Source organism: Panthera onca, chromosome C1, assembly GCF_046562875.1.
Source record: "Panthera onca isolate mPanOnc1 chromosome C1, mPanOnc1 haplotype 2, whole genome shotgun sequence".
NCBI classification, from domain to species: Eukaryota; Metazoa; Chordata; class Mammalia; order Carnivora; family Felidae; genus Panthera; species Panthera onca.
This window is the reverse complement of record NC_138346.1, coordinates 194,363,571-194,390,494: the sequence shown is the minus strand read 5'-3', so window position 1 is coordinate 194,390,494 and position 26,924 is coordinate 194,363,571. Positions and strand designations below refer to the sequence as shown.

The window sequence follows — 26,924 nt, the reverse complement described above, 5'->3', positions numbered from 1 at the left end:
AACAGGCCCCACTGAAATTAATTAAGATCAAATGAAGCATTAAATGGTCCTCATTTGTAGCTCAGACTATATGAGTAGGGCAAGGACAGAATCCTGTTATCTAAATGGAATCCCTCCTTCGTGAAAGTGGTCTTAAATTTGGAGGAGGAAGGAACTAAATTCATGTCTGGCTAGGGAACGAAGGCTTAGTTTACATTACTACTCAAAAGGAAAAAAGAAAAAAAAAAAGAAAACCTCAAAAGCATAACAGAATGGCCAACCCAATTCCAAGATAGCCTTCATCTGAAGACCAGATTTTATTTTATAAGCCTAAGATACGAGATCTATTACTCTTCCTTCCTCCCCAAAATACTAGTTTTGTGTTGGCCAGCCGTCAGCCCTGCGCAGCTCTCACAAATGTATTATGCAGAAGTCAGGTTAGGTGAGAAGCAGGAAAGCAACTGCAGCAGTGGGACTGGTGCTAAGAGATGACATTTCTTCCAACTGTAATTGGAAATTTTTTTCCACACAGAAAACAGACTCACACCAGTTTGGGAACTGACAATTTTATAATATCTAAGGCTGGCAATGCAATTTCAAGAAAGGACAATATTCCTAGGACAGAAAAGCTTGAGGGATGCATTATGCCTTACAGCCCAAAATTTGCCCAAGGGTAGGAACAACTGAGGATAGGTCTGCTAGACAGAATGCTGGTTTAAATGATTCAGGGCAGTGGTTTTCAAACCATGCCTCCGAACCCCAGAGAGATCCTGATAGGCACTTCAGGGACTGCCACAGGAGATGAGGGGGAGGAAGAGTAGGCAGAGCTGGTCCTGTTCATCTGTCCTCAACCTTTGAAAATCTGAAACCATTCATCTCATGTATCTGATAAAGGCTGAGCAACTCATGGAGAGGACAGTTGAAAAGAATCTGTTTCTCGGGGCATCTGGGTGGCTCAGTCAGTTAAGCGTCCGACTTCAGCTCAAGTCACGATCTCACGGTTCGTGAGTTCGAGCCCCGCATCGGGCTCTGTGCTGACAGCTCAGAGCCTGGAGCCTGCTTCAGATTCTGTGTCTCCCTCTCTCTCGGCTCCTCCTCCGTTCATGCTCTGTCTCTCTCTCTCTTTCAAAAATAAATAAAAACATTAAAAAAATTTTTTTTTTAAAAGAAAAGAATCTGTTTCTCAACCTATGTGGTTTGGAATACTGATCTACAAGGTGACAGCACCTCACAGACATGAACATGCAAACAGGGGTTAGACAAGAAGATAAGGCAGAACTCAGCTGCTTTTACAAAACAGTGGAGGCAACCACAGCTCAAGGCTGTTCTCTCACCTCCATCTTCAAAGGCCACCCAATTCATTCACCTTAACTTACCACCAGAGCGGGGAAGGAAAAAGCTTCTCTGGAGGAAGTTGGAATGAACTGATAATTTGAGGGCAGACATATAGAACAGAGAGGGCATTTAGGTTCTGGAAAAGTACTTTTGCATAAATATGCTATTTGGTATTAGGCCTATTAGAAAGCAGGACTACTGTACAGGACAAGAGTACGTGTACCTAAAATGGGAGGACTCCAACCTGAATCCTAGAGTAGGACATTCTTCTTGACTCACCTTTAATGAGGGGAACATAAACCCAATACAACCATTTTCCATCAAAGTATGCTTCACTACTGTCAAAGGAAGTTTTAAGAAGCGCATATATGTTTCTAAGTCAAATTCTGGTCTATCAACATATACTTCAAAGGTGAAAGGGATACTCATAGTATAAAAGTTTTCTTAAATACTGAATGAATCGTTCCCTAATTTATATATTTTATAAATCTGAATTTTATTTATCACATTGGGCTTGTCTTTTTTTTAATGTCAAATCTATATTAGCAGTAGTCTTGAATAACTTTTCTACAACTGCTATATCTACTATTTACTAGTTGTTTGGACAAAATAAATAGGTTAACCTAGCCTAAGTTTCTTCCTCTTTCAGTGGGTACAACACAACCTCCGCTTAATGAGCATCAGCTATATGCTAGGCACAGACTGAAGCAAGTCCCTTGTATGCCATCTCATTTTGCCCTTAAAATAACCTCATAAAGTAGAAATTATCCTCATTTTACTAAGAAATAAATGGAAACTTAGAAATAATTTGCTTAAAACCACTCAGATAATGACTGGCTGAGCTGGGATCTGAATCAGGCTTGACATCAAAGCCCATGATCTCAAACACTACATTACACTGCCTCTCGCATCAGATAAATATTTGTGCATGTGCACACTATATCCTGTTCTCACAGGTCTCTTGCAATGAGTAAATGAGTTAAGGTATGTAAATATCATTATAAATTAAAACATTATCCAAATGTAAGGGGATGTTTTACCTTCAAGTGGTTCTTGCAGAACAAATGCATTTAACTGAACCTCATTTTTAGGCAGGGTGATCTGAACACTCTTTCCAGCGGATACCACCAGGTCCTTTATAACTAGAAACAAAGAAAATATACAGGACATAAGAAATTAGATCCAGACTATCTCATTTCTCTCCCTCCTTTGGGGCCCAATTTGTTTTATAAATAATATTCTGCTATTTCCTTTATTTCCTCATTATTTATCTACTTTCTAATCCCCTGAAATTTGATTCTGCCCCTACTTTTCTCCTGACAAAGATCTTTTGAGGTCATCAACAAATTGATCCTTAGCAAATCCAATAGTTCTTTCTCAACTCACATACTTTACTTCTGTGGCATCTAATAATGCTGACTGCCTCGTTATTAAAACTCTCAGTTATCATGACACCATATTGTTCTACTTTTATTCCTTGTTCTCTGAGTTTTTCTTCACTGTATTTTAACTACAGTCTGTCCCTAAGCCCTCTTTATATAGTACTTTCCATAGAGTTCAATAATTAAAGTTCTACAGTGTCTCAAGGATCATCTTTATGCTGATAAATAACCTTCTAATAAAATACATCTGTAACATTCCTGGAAGAAATGCCAAATATTGATCATGAAGCTAACCTTAATAATTTCTTTCTATTCCAATTGCTACAACCATAGACTTAGGTTATTCCAAGAATCTTAACTGGTCTTCCCTCTGCTAACACTCCCTACTGTAATCTATTCTGTCTTCTTCAAATACTACCCCCACCATGTTACTCTCCTACTTAAGACCCCCCACTCCCACACCATGTTCGAGGCCAACTCCTAATCTGGCATTAGAGAACCATTATCATCTGATCACACCACCTCACCTTTCCTACCCAATTCTGCCTCAGCTGTATTCATTTTCCCTCTTGTGCTCCATACAAGACATGGTCTACTCTTGGGGACTTTGCTAATGTTATTTCCTTCAACTGGGCTATATGTTTTCTTTATTCTAAATCAGTACTTTGTTTCTAGCTTAAAGCCAGTCTTCTCTCCAAGAAATCTTCTCAGACCATTTCAGTTTAAACTTACCTATTTCCTGAACTACTTCAGCATTTCTGGAATACCCACATCAGCTAATAGCTATATACATACGGTCTTCATACTATTCAATAACTATCTCATACATGTCTAGGTTTCTCAACCTTGACATTACTGACATTTTGGACCAGATAACTCTTTGTTGTAGGGGGTGGGAGGAACTGTCCTACACACTATAAGATGGTTAGCAGTATCCCAGGCCCCCACCCACTAGGTGTCAGTAGCAACCCTCCTCCATGATTGTAACAACCAAAAATATTTGCAGGTTACTGAGAACTACTATTATATAAATCTTATTTCTCTGACAATAATTGTCATTTGGCATGAGACCTAGGAATTAGAGAGCTTAAAGCAAACAAATGGCTGGTCCATCCATATTTCAAGACTGGGGGTCTTGAAACAAATGGCTGGTCCATCCATATTTCTTAGAAAACATGAAATTTGAGATTTATCTGCTTGAGAACACGGCACTTGGGGAGAAAGGAAATCTTCCTTATGGAAGTTTCAGCATTTAGACACTCTAGGAGATTGAATAAGAATTCTCTGAGTGACTTTCAAAAAGAGAAAGAAAGAAAGAAAGAAAGAAAGAAAGAAAGAAAGAAAGAAAGAAAGGAAAGAGAAACCACTATACTCATAAAGAGTGTAATGGACAAAAATATAGCGTTGCTCAAACCCTTCACAATTACACCAAAAATTACAGGCATTCTGCCTGAACACAAAAATTACTTTAATACCTCAGGATTGAAACCCCAAAATTTCATGTTATACCACCATGAAAGAAGACCCTAGGAAATCAAAAATCAGCAAAAATTCATTTTCATTGGCTTGGCTTCACCCTGTTGCCTTTTCAGGGGATAAAGAATTTGTTTCCTTGATTAACCACTTCCTCCTAATACCTTAGAACAGCACTCATGAAGCACAGACTTGTTAAGGCAACACTGCTTATAAATTTCCTTCCTATGGGTTGCTTAAAAATAAAGATGCTGCTGAAATCAGAGAGACAAAGAACTGACGTACAATCAGACATTCAGAAGGCAAATAGGTACGTAGATACAACTGTCTTCCCACTGGCTTCTGTTTGTTTGGTTCCTTGAACGTTACTTAATTGAATCTTGGGCCTTTTAGTCCCCAACACAGTGGAATCTGGCTCTGGGCAAAAGAGCCTCATAAATTCTCATAGGCTGGGGCCTGCTGAGAAAAAGGATGGAGAGCCCCAAGTCCTATGATTACAGATACAACGACAGGATTATTATTTTTTCCCCCTAATCCACAGCACTTAAAAGTCATGCCTCCCTCCTTTTCTTGCAGTAAAGGGGACACTGTGATCAAACGCTCTACTTTTCATATCTTATCTCCAAGGACAGAAGCAAAGGGCCTCACCTGGGTATGGTGCTGAGGTGCTCTGGAAAGAGGCCTGGGGGGTAGGGGTAGCATAACTGTAGGAGGGAGCCACTGGCAGAGGGGTAACAATCTGGATTCTCCCAGGGCTTTTTGTGTGCTGAGTGCTAGGCGTAGCACCAGGATCCTCTGATGTCTCAGGCTGGACTGACACATTCTTTGACCAACCAGGAGTCTCCGCAGTCAGGACTGTGGTTAAGGGACTGGAAATTACAACGGCCTTGTGGACCTAAAGAAATGCAAACATTCGCTTGAATAGGCAAAAGTTATACAGCCAGTTTTTAGGTTATGTCTCATAAAATAATTACATGTTAAATGTTTTTATGAAAAATGCAAAACTGTCAAAAAATATTAAAGAAACTAATCTCGCCACCCAAACTGGTGTTCAGATGTTGTTGTCAGTCTTCCCAGTCTTTTTTACTATGCAAAGAGGTTTGCTTAAAACAAAATAGTCATAACCATTCTATGCATACTCTTTTACCTTCTATTCTCAACATTTACATTAAATCTTTCTACAAATACTTCTTAAGCACTTATGGAACAGGGGCTGTGGATCCAAAATATAAATAAGACAGAATAGCTGTGCTCAACAAGTGCACGGTCTAGTGGGAGAGAACAAAAAACCTAACAAGCCAAAATGATAAATACACCTATAAAGGTTACACTGAGCCCAAAAAGCATGGTCTGAAGAGTACTTATCTCCTCTCTTGAAGAGGGAGCATGTGAAGGACAGTTTCAATAAATAAATAAAGGCTTTTTCTAGAGGACAGTCCTAAGCTGAGTTTAAAAAGGTAAACAGTTTTTTACTAGAAAAAAGCTGAGGGGAAAGAGAATATAAGTACAGGAAATGAGATTAGCATGGCTTGTGTCGGGAGCTGAGAGTCATAAGCAAAGTGAGAGGCAGGAAGTAATGGAGGATGAGCTGGAAAGACTGTCAAGAGCCAGACCAAAGAAGACACATGCTATTTTAAGGTGCCAGGTAGTGTTGAGCAATTACAGTGTTGTAGACAGGGAAGTGACAAGGTCAGGTTTTTGTCTTAAATGGATCATTCAGGTTGCTGCATCATGTAAGGGTTTGAAGAACTAAGACAACAGCAGAAATACCACTTAGGAAGGTACTGCATTCATCCAAATGAGAAATGATGAGCGGCTACACAAAACTGGTGGTATGGATTTTTTTTAATCAACTGAATTGAAGTGTATTTTACAGAAAGTAAACTGCATGCTTTTAAAGTGTATAGGACTATGAGTTTTGACAAGGGTATATACCCAGGTAACCACAATCAAGAGAGAAACCATTTCTGTCAGCCCCAGAAGTTGGCTCATTCCCTTTGCAGTAAATTCCTGCCTCCACCCTCAGGCTTACGCAACCACTGATTTGTTTTCTGTCTCCATTAGTTAGTTTGGGCTTTCTTATATTCCATATAAAATGAATCTATTTTTGGTCACGTACTATTTTTGTTTCTGGCCTCTTTCACTCAACATATTTAAAAAAATTTTTTTTGATGTTTTTATTTATTTTTGAAGGAGAGAGAGACAGAGCATGAGCAGGGGAGGAGCAGAGAGAGGGACACACAGAACCCGAAGCAGGCTCCAGGCTCCAAGCTGTCAGCACAGAGCCCGACGCGGAGCTCGAACCCACCAACTGCGAGATCATGACCTGAGCCGAAGTCGGACACTCAACTGACTGAGCCACCCAGGCGCCCCTCACTCAACATATTTTAAAGATTCATCCATGTTATTGTGTATATCAGTAATTCCTTCCTTTTTATTACTGAGTAATACACCATTCTAGAGATATACCAAAATTCATTTACCCATTCATCTATTGATAGAGATTGAAGCGGTTTTCAATTCTCAGCTCTTATAAATAAATCTGCTATAAATGTTTGAATACCAAAGTTTCTGTTCATCTATTGACAGAGATTGAAGCGGTTTTCAGTTCTCAGCTCTTATAAATAAATCTGCTATAAATGTTTGAATACCAAAGTTTCTGTTAACATGTGTTTTAGTTAATTTGGGGTAAATACTCAGAAGTCTTTATTGCGGGTTACATATAAGTGTATATTTAAGTTTATGAACTGTTATCTAAAGTGGCTACACCATTTTGCATTTCTACCAGCAATGTATGAGAGTTCCAGGTGCTCCACAACTTCACCACACTTGGTATTCTTGGTCTTTTTATTTTTCATCATTCTAGTAGTATCTCACTGTGATTTAATTTGCATTTTTTTGATGACTAATGAGGCTGAATATTTTTTTATGTGTTTACTGGCCAGTCATATGTTTTCTTTAGTGAAATTCAAATCTTTGTCCACTTTTTTTTTACTTTATTAAGACATAACTGACATACAATAAACTGAGCATATTTAAAGTGTACAATTTGACAAATTTTACTATATGCATACTTTGAAACCATCACCACAATCAAGATAATGAGCATATCCATCACTTCCAAAGATTCCTCATGCTCCTTTGCAATCCCTTGTCCCAACTCCCAGCCCCAAGCAACCACTGCTCTGCTTCTATCACTACAGATTAGTTTGCATCTTCTAGTATTTTATATAAACAGAATCACATTCTATGTACTCTTTTTGTCAGCTTCTTTCACCCAGCGAAATTATTTTGCTATCTGTCCACATTGCTGTCTATATCAGTACCTTTTCCTTTATGATTGCTGAGCAACACATATATTAATATACCACAATTTGTTTATTCATTCACCAATAGATGGACATATGAGCTGGTTCCAGTTTTTGCCTATTACAAATTGACTTGCTATAAATATTCCTCTATAAGTCTTTGTATGAACCATATATTCTTTCATTTCTCTTGTGTAAATATCTGCAAGTAGAATGCCTGGTCATAAGGGAGATATGCCTTTAACTTTAAAAAAACTACCAAACTATTTTCCAAAGTTGTATCATTATATAGTCCCACCACTGGTATGAGAATTCCAGTTGTTCTACAACCTTGACAGAAATTGTTTTTTTTTGTCTTTTTAAGTCTTTTTAAGTTTAGACATTATGGAGGTGTGTAATGGCATCTTATTGTTGTTTTAATATGCATTTTCCTAATGATTAATAAGTATCTTTTCATGCACTTATTGGACATTTTTGTCCCAACACTGTATTGGATTGTATAAATTCTTTGATGGACTATCTGTTCAAATCCTTTGCTTTATTATTAGTTTTCTGATTAAGTTCAACAGCTCTTTATGTATTCTAGAATAAGAGCTTTGTTGGGTATTTAATTTGCAAATATGGTTTCCCAGTCTGTAGCTTGCCTTTTCATTTTTGTTACTGGTGTCTTTTAAATAGCAAAAGTCTATAATTTTTTATTCTAATTTATCATTTTTTTTTTCTTTTATGGTTCATGCTTTTAGTGATATGAGTTTATTTATTTATTTAATGACAAGATCACAAAAGGGTTCTCCTGTGTTTTCTTCTATAAGTTTTATAATTTGAGCTCTTACATTTAGGTCTATGATCCATATGAGATAATTTTTCTGTACAGTAGGAGGTAAGGGTCAATGTTCATGTTTTTTCATATCACTATCCAATTGTTCCAGCATCTATTTATTGAAAAGATTATCCTCTCCCCATGGACTTGCCTTGGCACATCAACTAACCATATTTGCGTGGGTCTATTTCTAGATGTTATTCTGTTTCACTAATTTAGTCTATCTTTACACTAATACTACTGCTTTGATGACTGCAGCTTTACAGTAAGTCTTAAAGCTACAGAGTTTAAATCTTCCAACTCTGTTGTTTATTTTCAAGGTCGTTTTGACATTCTAAGTCCCAGTCCATGAACATGATTGTACCAGTTTTCTAGGGCTGCCATAACAAATTACCACAAACTTAGTGGCCTAAAACAACAGAAACTTATTCTCTCACAGTTCTAGAAGCCAAAAGTTTGAAATCAAGACATTTGCAGGGCCACAATCCTACTGAAGGCCTTTGGGGAGACCTTCTTTGCCTCTTCCAACTCCCAGAGGCTCTTAGCATTTCTTGGCTTGTGGCAACATAACTTCAATCGCTATCTTCATCTTCATATGACTGTCTTCCTTGTGTCTCTCTGGGTCCAAATCTACCTTTGCTTCCTCATGAAAAGACACCAGGCATTGGATTTAGAGTCCACCCTAAATAAATAAAGAATGATTTTAACCTAAGATCCTTAACTAACTACATCTACAAATATCCTATTCCCAAATAAGGGCAAATACTGAGGTCCCAGGAGGACATTATTTTGAAGGGAACACTCTTACAATGCGGTATTATTTCTCCACTTATTTAGTTCTTCACTTTCAGTGATGTCTTACAGTTTTTGGTATGTAGCTCTTGCACATGTTTTGTTAAATCCATCCTTAAGTATTTTATGTTTTTGTATGCCATACATTTTTTATTTTTATTTTTCTTAATGTTTATTTATTTAGAGAGAGACAGAGCACGCACGCAAGTGGAAGAGGGGCAGAGAGAGAAGAAGAGAATCCCAAGCAGGCTCCACACTGGCAGCCCAGAGCCCAACACGAGGCTCTATCTCACGAACCGTGAGATCATGGCCTGAGATGAAATCAAGAGTCAGATGCTTAACCAACCAAGCCATCCAGGCACCCTGGATGCTATACATTTTTAAAAACTTCAATTTCCAAGTATTCATCACTAATATATAAACACAATTGATTTTTGTATACTGGTCTTATATCCTGAAGCCGTTCTAAATTCCCTTAAATAGTTCCAGTAGTTTTTGTGTAGATTCCTTGGAATTTGGGGGGTACATGATTCTATCATCTGTGAATAAAGGCAGTTTTCCTTCTTTATCTCCAATCTGTATTCCTTTAATTTCTTTTTCTTGCATTATTACATTAGCTAGGACCTCCAGTACAATGCTGAGTAAAAGTGGCTAGAGCCACTATTTGCTGGGCAATGTTCATCTTGTTTTCCTTTGTATCTTTGAACACGGGTTCCTTTAACTTTTTAAGCATGTTTTTAACAGCACTGAAGTCTTGCTAAATCTGACAGCTGAGTCCTCTCACAATTCACTTCTACTGATTACTTTTCTTTCCCTAAATGTGGGTCATACTTTCCTGATTCTTTTTTTACATGTCTCATAACACCTGGTTGGAAACTGGAAATTTTAGATCATATACTGCAGCAATTCGGGATTCTATTTTATTTTTCTGATGGGCTGTTGATTATTTTTAGTAACTTCTGTGTGCTTAAACTGAAGGATCAGACTCCCTCCACAGAATGTTGCAAGTGATACCTTTGCTCAGTTTTGTTTTGCTTTTTGTTCTTATTTTTATTTTAGCCTGGCTTCCTAGGTGTCGCTCCTGTATCTGCACAGTTTAGCAGTCAGTCAATGATTTGGGCAGAGGTTACTCAAACACATTTAGCCCATAAACCTTCACCCTCTGCCAATCCATCTGTGTGTTCCTTGGGGAATGCACTGAAAGTTGCAGCCAATTCTCAAGTCTTTGGGTTTCTCAGTTGACCAGGGATATGTGGAGAGCTTATCTTAGCCCTTCTATGGCTCTCCTATTTTTAAGATCTTCCCATTAAGTTTCTGGCAGGCCCACCACTCATCCCAGCAGGCACTGCAATCTCAGGCTAGCAAAGCTGTGGATTCTCTCCATTCATTCCCAGCTAAGTTTGCCACGTTCAGTTGTCAAAGCTGAGTTTTCACCCTTTGCCCCAAGCCATGTCGAACCTCTAGAAAAGTGGCTAGTTTTCATGTCCAACCACACACGTAAAACTACATTTCTTGTCACCTGAGCTGGAGTGATGGAGGTAGACACTGATGGGGGAAGCCCCAGGAAGAAGACTACAGACACCCACTGTACTTGCTCAAAGCATTACCGGCTGAAATGCTTCTCAATTTGCTTCTGCCTCTATTATATTTTTAGTAGCCTGAAATATTTTTGACAATTCTGTTCAGTTTTATACGTATTTTTTCAATGAGAAAATTAGGGACCCTCTCACGATGCCATAAGTGGAAGTTCTCTAATCTCTATTTTCCCATTTTTAAAATCATTTACATTTCTTTTGAAATTCTTTAACTGTTCACTCACTAAAACCATTTTCCTTCAACTTCCTTTAGTTTTCTGAACATACTTTGAAGTCTTTGACTACTAACTCCAATATCTGAATCAAACTGGAGTCTGTTTCCATTGACTGCTTCTACCTCCTGAGTGTGGGTCACTTTCTCCTGTGTCTTTGCATGTCTAACAGTTTCTGTTTGAATACTGGACATCTAATAAATGCAGTGACTCTGGATTCTACTGTATTTTCATTGGGATTATTTACAGTATTTTTTTTTCTAGTAGGCAAGTAACTTATCTGGAATTAGAACTGTAGACTTTGCTTCCTCTGCAATATGCAGCAACTGATATCTTTGTGTAATTCCCGCAGCTGCTTTTTCAGCCTGGTCCCCTGCAGGTGTTCTCATTTAATCTGGTGATAAACAAAATAATTTTGCCATAGATTGTACCCAGAATTGGGGCCTACTCTGTGTTTCTTAACTTCATGAGATTATTCCGTAAATTTTTTCAGCCTTAGACTCCGTACTTGGACTCCCTAAGTCAGTAAGATTTCAGATTTCTGCCACCTGAGCTATATATCGTTGAGGAATGCACTCAGTTAAACTCACAGAACTCACTTTGCATTACATTCTGTCTTTCAAAGACACAACTCTGCCTCTCTGATCTCTGCCTGCTTTATTACCATGCCCTCTGGAATCTTCCTATGTAGGTGTAGTTTAGAGGTTCAGCCAGGGATTTTAGTAGAGTTTATTGTCAGGTTATGGATTTCACCATCTTCTGTGCTTTTCTTATTTTCCCCATAAATTTTCAGGGAATTTTTCTATCCTGAAATCTGTTCTTTGCCACCATAAGGAAATAAAACTAAAGTTTTCCACTGCCACTCTCCTCTGCTGTGGGGGTTAGCTAATGCCTTCAGGCAAAAATTTTAAAAAGCTGCAAACTCACAATTCTTATCACTTCCAGTTGCTGTTTTTTCAAGAATAAGCTCTCCTTTAGCTTCTGTCTGCTTTGGGATCCTTTCCAATTTCCTTAAATACATTTTTTTTTTATGTATTTTATAATTATTATCTGTGGGAGGATTCAGGAGACCACTTTACACTGCCACCATTACTGGAAATTCCTCCTGTGGGATGAATTTTAAAATATTAAGAATCTAATACTTGTGAAGTTGAAATGCATCAGGGGCTTGGGGGAAAGAATCTAAGATGAATCCCATGTTTCTAGCTTGAGTGGAGGGACTAACTATAGTGGTATCAAAAACTAAGATAGACTACAAAGGAGCAACTTTAAGAAAATAACAGGCAAGTTATGTTTTAGACATACTAAACCTGAGGTACAGCTGGGAAATTCAAAGCGACCCAGAGTTGGAATCAAGATCCCAAAGATAGCAACTGAAGCCATGGGAATACATAAGCTTGCCCAAGAAGAACAAGTAAGGAAAGGAAACGAGGCTTAAAAATAGAATACTTGGGAATAACAATGCTCCTGTAATGAGGAAAAATATCAATTAATTAAAACTGACCCAGAAATAACAGAACAGAACTGGTAGACAAAGGTATTAAAATAATAATTATTATATTCCATATATTCAAGAAGTTATAGGAAAAAGTGCATGACTTCATATATTAAGTAGCGACATGGAAGATTTTTTTTTTTAGTTTTTTTAATGTTTATTTATTTTAGAGACAGAGAGAAAGAGAGTGAGTAGGGGAGAGGCACAAGAAGAGGGGGACAGAGGATTCAAAGCAGGCTCTGTGCTGTCAGCAGAGAGCCCGATGTGGGGCTCAAACTCACAAACTATGAGATCATGACCTGAGCCAGAGTCAGATGCTTAACCAACTAAGCCACCCAGGAGCCCCAGTAAGATATATTTTTTAAAAGATCCAAATCAAGCTCCTAGAGATGAAGATTATAATGTGTAAGATGAAAAATACACTGTGGAGAATTTTGTGTTTGTGTGAGCCACTGCTGTGATTAAGGTATTGTTATCCTGGCTTATGTACAGACACATACATAAAATACATTGCAAAGATTAAATGGCACAGTAGACAATGCAGAAGAAAAGATAAGTAAACTTAAAGACATACTAACAGAAATGATTTGAAATGAAACATGCAGAGAAAAGACTGAAAAGAAATGAACAAAAGAAAAGAAATGAACAAGTAGCAGCCAACTTGTAAAACAAATTCAAGTGACCAAAAACACTTTGGAGTTCTCAAAGGAAGGGGGGACAGTAAAATATTTGAAAAAATAATAGTCAATAATGTCCAAATCTGATGAAAACTATAAACCCATATGTGAATATAAATTTGAGTTTATGCTCCAAGGATAAGAAACAGAAAGAAAACGACACCAAGGAATAACAATGGAATTACTTAAAACAGTGATAAAATCTTAAAAGCAGCCAGAGAAAAGACACGTTATGTATAAAGGAAAAAAATACATAAAAATTATAGCTGACTTTTCAATGAAATAACACAAGCTAGAAGATATTGCCACAGTATCTTTAAAGTACCATAAGCAGGGCACCTGGGTGGCTCGGTCGGTTAGGTGTTCAACTCTCAATTTTGTCTCAGGTCATGATCTCATGGTTCGCAGGATCAAGCTCCATGTCGGGCTCTGCGCTGACATGGCAGAGCCTGCTTAGGGTTCTCTCTCTCTCTCTGGCCCTGCCCTGCTCTTTCTCTCTCAAAATAAATAAACATTTTTTTTTAAAAAAAGGTATTATAGGGTACCTGGGTGGCTTAGTCAGTTAAGCATCCAATTTTGCCTCAGGTCATGATCTCATGGTTTGTGAGTTCAAGCCCCGCATCAGGCTCTGTGCTGACAGCTCCAGCCGTGCCAGAGCCTGCTTCAGATTCTGTGTCTCCCTCTCTCTCTGTCCCACCCCTGCTGACACTCTGTCTCTCTCAAAAATAAAAATAAACATTAAAAAAAATTTTTTTTAATAAAAAAGGTACTATAAGCAAAAAAACAAAAACAAAACATCCCTGCCAACTTAGATTTACTTAAACATCTTATTTTTCAAAGATGAAGGTGAAATAAAGACTTTTCAGATATACAAAAGCTGAAAGAATTCATCACTACAAACCTACACCACAAGAGATGATAAAGAAAATCCTTCAAGACAAAGAAAGATGATACCAAATGGAAACCTAGATCTACGTAAAATAATGAAGAGCACTGAAAATAGTAACTAATTGGTTATATATTTCTTCTTGTTATTCAAATCTCTTTAAAAGGTAACTGGCTGTTTAAAACAAAAATAGTAGTAATAGATGTTATGGTTTATAACATGTGGAAGTAAAATGTATGACAACAATAGAGCAAAGGATGGAAACACAAAATAGAAGTGTCGTAAGGCCCTTACACTATATATGAACTAGTAAAGTATCATTTGAATGTAGTTCTTGATAAGCTAATGATGTGAACTATAAACTCGATAGCAACCAGTAAAACTACATAACTATTATAACTATTAATCTTTTTATTGCTGCTGTAAAAAATTATATTAGCAGCCTAAACCATAAAAATTTATTATCTTACAGTTCTGCAGGATAATAATCCAGCACAGATCTCAGTGGGGTAAGATTAAGGTGTTCACAGGGCTTTATTCCTTTTTGGAGGCTTTAGGAGAGAATCTGTTTCCTTGCTTTTCCCATTTTCTAGAAGCCATCTACTTTCTTTAGCTCATGGTCCCCTCTCTCCATTTTCAAAGCAAGCAATGTTACATCTCTCTATGTCTTTCTTCTATAGTTATATTATCCTCTTCCACTTTTAAGGACTCTTGTGTATAAATTGGGCCTACCAAAAAATGCAAGATAATCTCCCTATTTTAAGGTCAGCTGTTTAATAACATTAATTCCATCTGCAACCCTACTTCCTCTTTGCTATGTAACATAACATAGTCACAGGTTCCTGAGAGTTGGACATTGGCCTCCTGTTCTGCCTATCACCACTAATAAATCAAGAAAAGTAGGTAAAATGGAATAAAAAATAGTTAATTCAAGGGAGAGCATAAAAATAGGGATAAAATGAACAAAAAACACGTGGGACAAACACTAAATAAATACTAGGTGGTAGATTTGACTCCAATCACATCAGTAGTCACATTAAATAGTCTACATATCTCAGTTAATCACCAGAGATTCTCAGACTGGAAAAAAAGCAATATCCAGCTATATGTAGCCTATAAAAAATACATTTTAAATATAAAAACACAAGTAAGTTAAAGGTAAAAACATGGAAAAAGATACATTATGCTAATACTAACCAAAAGAAAACCTGACTGGATAAATCAATATCAGACAAAACAGATTTCAGAGCAAAGAATATTATCAAAGATAAAGAAGATAATTCTATAATGATAAAAGGGCCAATTCACCAAGAGTATGTAACAATCCTAAACATTTACACAGCTAATAAAATTTTCAAAGTACATGAAGCAAAAGCTAATCTAACAGTGAGGAGAAACAGATATATCCACAAATATAGTGTGATATTTCATCACCTTTCTAAATAACTGATAGAAACTAACAGAAAATAAGTAAGGATATAGAAGATCTGAACAACAGTAACCAATTTGACCTATTTGACATTTATAGAACACTCACCCAACAATAATAGTAGGATACATATTCTTTTCAAATGCACAATGAACATTTACCAAGACAGACCATTTTCTGAACCATAAAACAGGTCTCAATGCATTTAAAAGGATTTAAGTCATACAACATTCACAGACAGCAATGCATTAAAATTACATTAAATTACCAATCAATAAGACAACAATATCTGGAAGACCCTCCCCCCCAATATTTGGATACCACATTACATACTTCTAAATAACCCAAGGGTCAAAGAAATAGTCAAAAAGGAAATTTAAAAGTATTCTGAACTGAATGAAACTGTAAAAACAAAATATCAAAATTTGTAGGATTCAGCTAAAGCAGTACTTAGAGGGAAATTTATAGCACTAAAAATGCCTATGTTAGAAAAAAATCTGAATTAACGATTGAGATTATATCTTAAGAAACTAGAAAAAGAGCAAATGAGGGGCGCCTGGGTGGCTCAGTCGGTTAAGCGGCCGACTTCGGCTCAGGTAATGATCTCGCAGTCCATGAATTCGAGCCCCGCGTCGGGCTCTGTGCTGACAGCTCAGAGCCTGGAGCCTGTTTCAGATTCTGTGTCTCCCTCTCTCTCTGACCCTCCCCCGTTCATGCTCACTCTCTCTCTGTCTCAAAAATAAATAAACGTTAAAAAAAAAAAATTAAAAAAAAAAAAAGAAAAAGAGCAAATGAAATCCAAATTATGAAGAAAAAATGAAATAATAGATTAGAGCAGAAATCAATAAAATAGAAAGCAATAGAGAAAAATGAATAAAACCAAAGATTCATTAAGAAAATCTAGTCAGTCTGATGTGGGGAGAGGGGGGGAGAAAGGGGAAGGGAACACAAAATTACCAATATATTCACTACAGGTTCTACAGGTATTAGAAGGGCAATAAGGGAATATTATGAGCAACTTTATGCCAATAAGTTTGACTATTGGGACAAAATGCACAAATTAACTGAAAGACACAATCTGCCCAAGTTCACTCATGAAGAACTATTATAGATAACCTAAATTGCTATGTATCTATTATATAGATGAATTTATAGTTTAAGATTTTCCTGCAAAGAACTCCAGGTCAAGATAGCTTCACTGGGGAATTATACTGAACATTTAAGGAATAAATAGTACCGATTCTACACAAACTTTTCCAAGAAACGAAAAGAGTTAAAACTTTCAGCTCATTTTATAAGGCCAGTATTTCTTTGATGTTAAAAATCACAGGCTAATATCCCCCGTGAATACAAATTCAAAATTCATAACGAAATTTTAGTAAATCAAATATAACAATATACAGAAAGGATAATATATTATGACTAAGTAGGTTTTATCTCAGCAACACAGGGTAATTTAATACTCAAAATCAATCAAGGTATTCACCATGTTAACACACTGAAAACAAAAACCCATATGATCATATCAATACATGTAAAAAAAAAAGCATTTGACAAAACCCAGCATTTATTCCTGATACAAATTCACATCAACACTTTCACCACTTTTATTCAACATTGTAGTAAAGGTTCTAGGCAGTGCAATAAGGCAAGAAAAAGAAGTAACAGGCATACACATCAGAAAAGAAGTAAAATGGTCTTTATTCACAGACAACATGATTATAAATAGAGAAAATCCAATGGAATCTACAAAAAAGTTACTGGTATGATTAAGTGAGCTTAGCAAGGTTTCAGGATACAAGATCAATCTACAAAAAGTAATTATATTTCTACACACTAGCAACAAACAGAAACTGAATTTTTTTTATAGTTTCTTTCAGGGAGCATTTTAGAAACTGAATTTTTTTAAATGCCAATTATAATAGCACCAAAAGTATAAAATACTTAGAAATAAGTGACAAAATATGTGCAAGATCTGTACCCTGAAAACAACACATTGCTGAGAGAAATTAACGATGATGTAAATAAAAAGAAAGATATACTGTGTTCATGGATCACTAGATCACTATTATTATTAGGCTATCAATTCTCTCCAAATTGATCTATAGCCCTAACATAGTCCCAATAAAAATACCAGAAGGCTTTTTAAAAATAAATTGACAAGATGATTTTTTTGACAAAATGATTCTAAAATTTATATGGAAACATAATGGACCTAGAATAGCCAAAAATTTCTTTCCTAAATTTTTTATATGTTTATTTATTTTTGAGGGAGAGAGAGAGAAAGAGAGCATGTGAGTGGGGGGAGGAGCAGAGAGAGGGAGACAGAAAATCCAAAGCAGGCTCCATGCCATCAGCTTAGCCCAACGTGGGGCTCAAACCCATGAACCCTGAAATCATGACCTGAGCCAAAGTCCGACGCTCAACCGAGCCACCCAGGCTTCCCCTAGCCAAAAAATTTCTGATAACAAAGAACAGAGCTGTAAGATTTACATAATCTGAATAAAAGACTTACTACAAAGCTATCATTATCAACACAGTGTGGTGTTGAAGTGCCTGGCTGGTTCAGTCGGTAGAGCAGGCGACTCTTGATCTCAGGGTCATGAATTCAAGCCCCACATTGGGCAAAGAACTTACTTAAAAAAAAGACAGGGTGGTGTTGATATAGACAATGTACCAATATAAACAAATAAAATGATGGAACCAAAAAGAGTCCAGAAATAGATTCATAAGTATATAGTTAACTAATTTTCAATAAAGTGAAAAGCAATTCAATGGAGAAAGGATGCAAAAAATATGGTGCTACCACAACTGGATATTCATATGCCAAAAAACAAAACAGAACAAAACCCTTCCATCCACAGCTCCTACCATGCACAAAAACATTCTAGACCTGAACTTAAAAACTTAAAACTATAAAACTTTCTGAAGTTAGGAGAAAATCTTTCTAAAACACAATACCAAAAACATGATCCATAAATTTAAAAAACTGATAAACTAGACATCATCAAAATTAATATCTGCTCTTCAAAAAACACTGCTAAGAGAATGAAAATACAAGCCACAGATTGAGAGAATATTTACAAATCAAATTTCTAATAAACGACATGTATGCAGAATATGTATGTAAGAGGACAACCCAATTTTTAAAATGGGGAAAACTATAAACACTTTACCAAAAAATATATAAATGGCAAATAAGTACATGAAAAGATGTTCAACATCATCAGTCATGAAGAAAATGCAAAGAAAAACCACAATGAGATACTATTAACACACCTATTACAATGTCTAAAACCATACAAAGTTTAGTGAGAAGGTGGAACACCTAGAACTTTCATACATTACAAATGGGAATGTAAAATGGTACAACTGCTTGGAAAAAGTTTGGCGGTTTCTTATAATATTAAATATATACCTACGATATGATGCAGCTATTCCACTCCCAGGTATTTATCCAAGAGAAATTAAAGTATATCCCCATACAAAGACTTTTACACAAATTTCCTAACAGCCTTATCTGCACCCAAAAATCTAGAAACAATTCAAATGTCCATCAACAGGTGAACAGATAAACAAATGATGTATCCATACAGTGGAACACTATTTAGCAATTAAAGGGAACCAACTACACACTATGTAGGATGTGACACATACTACAACAAGGATGAACATCAAAACATGATGCTAAGTGAAAGAAGCCAGACTCAAAAGACTACATATTGCATGGCTCATTTATACGAAAAGTCCAGACAAGGCAAATTTATAGTGATTAGTGGATGCCTGGGGCTGAGAGTGGGAGTGGGGATGGCACAAGGGAAGTTTTTGGGGTGACAGAAATGTTAAACTGGATGGTGGTGATAATGCGCAAGTCTATGCTTAATAAAATCACAAAACTGTATGCTTACAAGGAGTGAGTTTTATGGCATCCTCAATAAAGTCGTTAAAAAGCGTACATAATGTATGATTCCATTTATATAAAAATTCTGGAAAATCTATAATAACCTAAAGCAGATCAGTGGTTGCCCTGGGGTAAGGGAGGGAGAAGGAAGGACAGATTATAAAGGGACAGGAGGAAACTTTGGGGCGTAATGGATATGTTCATTACCTTTTTTGTGGGGATGGTTTTATAGGTATATTTTTGTTAAAACAAATTATACACTTTAAACATGTACATACAGTTTATGTCAATTACACTTCAAGGAGGCTGTTTTTTAAAAGTATGGTATTCACATGGAACAAAAACAGACACTCACATCAATGGAACATAACAGAAATGGACTCACAAATGTATGGGCAACTAATCTTTGACAAAGCAGGAAAGAAGAGCCAATGGAATAAAGACAGTCTCTTCAGCAAGCGGGGCTGGGAAAACTGGACAGCGGCATGCAGAAAAATGAACCTGGACCACTTTCTTACACCATACACAAAAATAAACTCAAAATGGATGAAAGACCTAAATGTAAGACAGGAAGCCATCAAAATCCTCAAGGAGAAAGCAGGCAAAAACCTCTTTGCCCTTGGCCGCAGCAACTTCTTACTCAACATGTCTCCGGAGGCAAGGGAAACAAAAGCAAAAATGAACTATTGGGACCTACCTCATCAAAATAAAAAGCTTCTGCACAGCAAAGGAAACAATCAGCAAAGCTAAAAGGCAACCAACAGAATGGGAGAAGATATTTGCAAACGACATATCAGATAAAGAACTTATCAAGCTCAATACCCAAAAAACAAATAATCCAGTGAAGAAATGGGCAAAGACATGAATAGACACTTCTCCAAAGAAGACATCCAGATGGCCAACCGACACATGAAAAAATGCTCAACATCACTCATCATCAGGGAAATACAAATCAAAACCACAATGAGATACCACCTCACACCTGTCAGAACGGCTAACATTAACAACTCAGGCAACGACAGATGTTGGTGAGGATGTGGAGAAAGGGGAACTCTTTTGCACTTCTGGTGGGAATGCAAACTGGTGCAGCCACTCTGGAAAACAGTATGGAGGTTCCTCAAAAAATTAAAAATAGAACTATCCTATGACACAGCAATTGCACTACTAGGTATTTATCCTAAGGACACAGGAGTGCTGTTTCGAAGGGGCACATGCACCCCAATGTTTATAGCAGCACTATAGATAATAGCCAAAGTATGAAAAGAGCCCAAATGTCCATCGATGGATGAATGGATAAGGAAAATGTGGTATATATATACAATGGAGTATTACTCAGCAATCAAAAACAGTGAAATCTTGCCATTTGCAACTACATGGATGGAACTAGAGGGTATTAGGCTAAGTGAAATTAATCAGAGAAAGACAAATATCATGACTTCACTCATATGAGGACTTTAAGACACAGAACAGATGAATATAAGGGAAGGGAAGCAAAAATAATATAAAACCAGGGAGGGGGACAAAACATAAGAGATTTTTAAATATGGAGAACAAACAGAGGGTTACTGGAGGGATTGTGGGATGGGGATGGGCTAAATGGGTAAGGGGCAGTAAGGAATCTACTCCTGAAATCACTGTTGCACAATATGCTAATTTGGATGTAAATTTAAAAAATAAAATTAAAAAAATATATAAAAAAATAAAAAGTTAAAATAAATAAAAATTCCTTAAACTATAAAAAAAAAAAAAAGTATGGTATCCACAGAAGAGCAAGCATTCTGTGTGGCTGAAGTGGAAAGCAGAGGAAGTTCAGAAGAGCCATTCATATAACCAAAAAATATATATATATATTTTAATTTTTTTAATGTATTTATTTATTTTTGAGACAGAGAGAGACAGAGCATGAGCAGGGGAGGGGCAGAGAGAGAGGGAGACACAGAATCTGAGGCAGGCTCCAGGCTCTGAGCTGTCAGCACAGAGCCCGACACGGGGCTCGAACTCACAAACTGAGATCATGACCTGAGTCGAAGTCGGACACTTAACCAACTGAGCCACCCAGGCACCCCTAATCAAAAATATATTTTTAATGGCTGCACAACTTCAACTTTCCCCTTATTAGACAGACTGCTTCCATTTTTTAATTAAATAAATAGCATCTTATCATTGTGTGTGAACCTCTTTCTTTATTTAGGAATTGCTGCTTTAGAACAGATTCCCAGAAATAGAAGAGTGTACATCCTTTTAAACAAGGCAGGCAGATTTTTATTTTTAAAGAATTTGTTTATTATTTATTATTATTATATTTTTAAAAAGCAGGAAGAGGAGATATGAAGCAAATCATTTTACTTCAGAAACTATGAAGTAATACTAAAAATTTGTAGAGGATGATATAGGGTTGAGATTTGGGTGAAATTTCCTTAGGCAATTTTTTTCTGGCACTTGACAGAAATCATAAAAACCAACCTAATTCTGAACTAACCGTAAGTCATATAATCATGCCCCAGGTGCATACACCTATTTCATCTTCAAAGAAGCTTTATTCAGAATGATGAGAGGCTTCTATTCACATTCTCTTTCGCCATTTCTCTCACTCCTTCTCCCACTTCTTCCTTCTGCTTTCTCCCCAGGCCTAGTTGGGACTGCCTTCCCCTCATCAAACAAGCCAGCCCAGTGATTAATATCATAATTCCAGATGATCCGAAAAACCACCATGAGCTGTTCGGTTTTGAGTATCAGGAGCCTGCAGGACCCACACAGGATGTTCACACTTATCCAGGTCATATGATCACAGTCCAAGTAGGGGGCCCTCCTTGGTAATACGCATGCCACCCTGGTGACTACTTAACAAAAAAGAACGAGTGGTTCATAGAAATTGAACTTTCAACACATTTTGATTTGAGCCACAACTGTATTAAAATAAAACAAAAACTATCATTGTCATTAACAAAAAATCCTACTAGAAGACAGTCTTCCTACAATAGCAAAGCCAGTGGGGTTTAAAGACCTATCAACCCAGTTCTCAGCAACTAAAGCTGAGGCTGGAGAACAGGGCAGGGTTTATTTTTGCAGCAGTTAGTTACAAAGTTATGTCTTCTCATAGTCTCCTTGGAGAAACTAAGACCACCATGAAGAGAGAAAGGGAGAGGGATGACAAGGGTGTTGGCTAAGAGATGGCTGGTTTTGAGACTTTCTTCCCAAGGCTCAAGGTGTGCCAATTAGCAACGCTCTATTAACCCGTCCACACCAAAACCTTCACCACTGCCTGCATCCTAAGTTAACTTAGCAAAGTAGCCAACAGGGGTACCTGGCTGGATCAGTCAGTGGAGCGTGTGACTCTTGATCTCAGGGTTGTAGGTTCAAGCCTCATGTTGGGTATAGAGATTACTTAAAAATAAAAAAACCTTAAAGTAGCCAACAAACACATTTTTAAATTCACATCATATAGTGAAATAGATAAAAAAAAAAAAAAAAAAAAAAAAAAAGATAAGCTGATGAAAGAACCAGAAAATTTAGGAGATGAGAGGAGAAAGTGAGCAGTTAAGGGGGGAGGGGAGGAAAAAGGAAAGGGTATTCTAGTTCAGGCACTAATACTTTTGAGAAAAGAACAGTACAGTTGCAGGGATTTCTGCACACCCACACACAACAAGGGCACAGGCTACCCAGTTTTTCTCTCAATGCAATAAGCCAGTAATGTAAGGTTAGAATGGTGGTGGGGGAGGGGGCATTTAGTGCATATGTGTGCACCCAGACAGTACTAGAAGGGCCTTGGTCACTGAGGGGTAGCAAAGTCATACAACTTATCCAGGCCAGGGGGCTGGAAGGGGGCCTGAGGCTAAACAATTTTTGGTAAAAGTTATTGGCCTGTCCGCTGCCCAGATAACAGAGAATGAGAATCTGAGGGAAACTAGGCCTGGCCCTTAGGAATTCCAAATATGTCAGGAAATTATAGCCAGAAGAATAAATGAACCCTTGGCAAAAATTTCACAACCCTAAAGAATTATAGGGAAGATTTTTTAGTTTTTATTTTTTTAATGTTTGTTTATTTTTGAGAGAGAGAGAGAGACAGAGTGCGAGTGGGGAGGTGCAGAGAGGGAGATACAGAACTCGAAGCAGGCTCCAGGCTCTGAGCTGTCAGCACAGAGCCTGACGCGGGGCTCGAACTCACGGACTCACAGACTGTGAGATCATGACCTGAGCCGAAGTTGGCCACCCAACCCACTGAGCCACCCAGGCACCCCAGGAAAGATTTTTTAAAAATCGTTAACTAAGTTGGGGCATTTTGTTGGCTCAGTCGGTTAAATGTCTGACTTTGGCTCAGGTCACAATTTCACAGATAGTGAGCTCAAGCCCCACATTGGGCTCTGTGCTGACAGCTCAGAACCTGGAGCCTGTTTCAGATCTGTGTTCCCTCTCTCTCTCTCTGCCCCTCCCCCTGCTCACGCTCGGTCTCTTTCTCTCTCTCTCTCTCTCTCTCTCTCTCTCTCTATCTCTCTCTCTCTCTCTCTCAAAAATAAGTAAACATTAAAAAAAAATTAACAAAAAAATAAAAAATAAATAAAAATCAAAACAAAGTGATCAAGCAAAAAACCCTGAAAACCAAACCAAACCAAAACATGGGACAAAGGGAGACAGAACTGCCGGGTTTCATACTCGGTTATGCAAGGCTCTTCTCTGTCGCTGCCCACACCCCACACCTCTATCTGCTGGTAAGATGTAGAGTCAGCACAAGAATTTTCCTCAGTAAAAAAGGCAGCAGAGAGGTGCCCAAAGGCTTGACTCATTTATCCTCTCAGATATTTGTCCCACAGAAAGGCACTGGCTTACAGGGGATGAAATGATGGTGGTGGCAGAGAAAGGGGCACCTCAGTTTTCCGAAAGCCAAACCTTCCATGTGGGGATACCTAACTGTACCTTCATTTCCTGGGCTCAGAGAACATTCCTCTCCTCGTTTCACAAAGCAGGCCTGGCAGCAATTAACTGCCAGTGGCTGAACTGCAATAAGCCTTCATTCTCCTCCTGCTGACAATTCAGAGACAATTCACCACACAGAAAGGACACGACACTTAAACCAAGCAGTACAAGCCTCTCCTTCTTTAAGGTGATAAAGGGGAATAAATTGGTGACATTCCTTTCCATTTTTGGAATTGCAAAAGGTCCACAATACCGGCTCTTAGATACAATATTTGTATGTCTCCAAAAGAATGAAGAATGCTACTAACAACCCAATGCCTTCACAGCTCTGCAGGCATTTCAGGCAAGACGAGAGCAATTTATGATATAATTTCTTACCACTTTGGATGCAGAGTTGCTTGACCTACCTTAATGCCAACAGTACAAACTAGAAACTAGTACTGCTAGCCAGCCATCCCTAATTAGAAGGAGAAGATCTGCAGCGTATACACTTCCTTCCCTTTCCCCAGTGCATTAAGCACAAGTTTGAGCTGCAAGTACTCTCCTAAAAGAAATGCCTACCAGTTAACTATTCTGAATGCGCAAGGTGATTCTACTACCCTTCCAGAACTATCCAAGGCCTCAAGCTCCTACGAATGGCATATAAGGTCAAACATAATGTCTGGAACTGAAGACTTCACTTTGCCCTATTATTTTACAATGCTTACAGTTCTCAGCAAGTGATGCCAACCTATATAAATGCCTCTGTGCAACATTGCACAAAGGCCCCCTCCTACTCTTGCGGCTCATAGTTCAAGTTCAATATTCCTCCCCTCATGTCCACCCACTCTCTGTTTTAGACCCTAAAGCTCCAGATCCCATTCCTTAGCAGCAATTTATTGCTACTGTCCATTGCAGGCCAACAAGAAGAAAAAGTACTCCCCAGCAACACAACCCCAGGATCTTCCTTCCAAGGTACACCTGAATTCTCTAAGGCCCAAATTTGAGTTTTTACCCTCTTCCAGGACACTGCCATGCCTACATCTACCGTATTTCTTGTTTTATTGGTCTACTTCTCATTTTACTGATCACAATTATCGGAAGTGTGCTGGAGCTGGCTCATCTGACCTGACTGTGCACATCTCTCCCAACTCATGTTGGAAGTTCCAAAATGGTCATGGTGGCTGTATTTACACCATGGAAACTGACAACATCTACAACTCAGGGCTTGTTTTGGGGGCTTTGAGGGGAGGGAGGGACCCAGTTGTTAAACATTTACTATACCACAACTGTTTTCCCTAAATTACCTACACTTCCTCTGCTGTGAGACCTAACTTCCTTTTCTTTCTACCAAAAATTCCATGTAATCACCTAGAATTTCTATTCCATGATCAAAAATCACCTAGAAGCTCATCATTTCATGTTGTATTCCCTATACCTCCTGCAGGACATACTACATAATATGCAGGATACAGTGCAAAATGAAAATATGGGGTCCCTTACTGAAAAACTATTAAGAATTTCAAGACAATGACAGCAATGCATCAAACTGAGAACAGGGTCTAAGTGTGTGGACTTGTACAACTGCACAGGTCACATGCCCATAAAAGGGTCCTTGAGCACCTATTCTTAACTGTGAGCATGCCCTTCCCTAAGGATACTATTTCCCATGTATCTCTGCAATATGAGGGCTCCTTACTCTCCCATATGTCACAACTGAAGGCAGGTTAGTATTTTATTTGCTCCCCTTCCCAATGCCCTTGGCAGACCATTACTCTTCTACCTTTTTTGTAAAACCTCTCTCCTCTACCATCTTGCTGCAATTCAACCCTTACCATGCTGTCCTCTCCCAAATGCCTCACTACTCCTTCTGTTTTTCTGAGGGCTTTGACATCTGGCTCTCGAAATTGCTCTTTACTGCCTAAACAGTAACAGGGTTAAGAGGACAGACTCTGGAGAGAATCAGAGTGCCTGGGTTCAAATCCTGGTACTACCATATACAAGCTATATTGCCTTGACCATGTTCCTTAACCTCTCTCTTCCTGAGTTTCCTCGTTTATAAAATAGAGATGGTTAATAGCACTTCATAGGAGTTGTTGTATGGATTAAAAGAGTTAAAAATACATCAAGGTTCAGAATGGTATCTGGTACACAGTAAGTGCTCACTCAGGAAACAGTAGCTATTGCTATCATCATCATCATCATCATAAAAGTCTATCTCAGTGTCTATATGGATAACTCATATAACATGTATTTTGAGCTTCCTGAGTTCTTTGAGCTCCTTGTCTACTCTACCCCAGCAACTCTCTTCCACAACTATACCCTAGATATTGTAGTTGCCAGAACTTCTCCACCTCCAATAACTTAGATTCAAATATCCCATCCTTGGGGTACTTGGGTGGCTCAGTCAGTTAAACAGCCAACTCAATTTCGGCTCAGGTCATGATCTCATAGTCATGGGATCAAGCCCCGAGTTGGGATCAAGCCCTGCACTGGGCTCTGCGATGAGCATGACACCTGCTTGGGATTTTCTCTCCCTCTCTGTCCATCTCCTGCTTGTTCCCTACCCCGCCCCCCTCAAAATAAATAATCTTACAAATATATCCCATCCTCTGATGACTACCTCCAGTTTTACAGGACACACACTTAGTTGTGCCTCCTGTATCTGTCTCTCATCATGGAAAACTCTAAATGCCAAACTCCTCTATCATATCTCTGTCAGTTAGCCCCTCTTATATTTATTTGCCTCT

General features: G+C 37.9%; 1 protein-coding gene across 6 annotated transcripts in view; it reads right to left on the bottom strand.

Moving 5' to 3' along the window:
* Nucleotides 1-26,924, bottom strand: part of KIAA0319L (KIAA0319 like) — a 95,967-nt gene that overhangs the window by 34,530 nt on the left and 34,513 nt on the right. For all 6 annotated transcript variants that reach the window (XM_060622174.3, XM_060622173.3, XM_060622177.3 and 3 more), the window contains exons 4-5: nt 4,818-5,064; nt 2,355-2,456 (exon numbers count right to left, since the gene is read on the bottom strand). In XM_060622174.3, the coding sequence (XP_060478157.1) occupies nt 2,355-2,456; nt 4,818-5,064 (349 nt within the window). The remainder of the gene's footprint in view (nt 1-2,354; nt 2,457-4,817; nt 5,065-26,924) is intronic.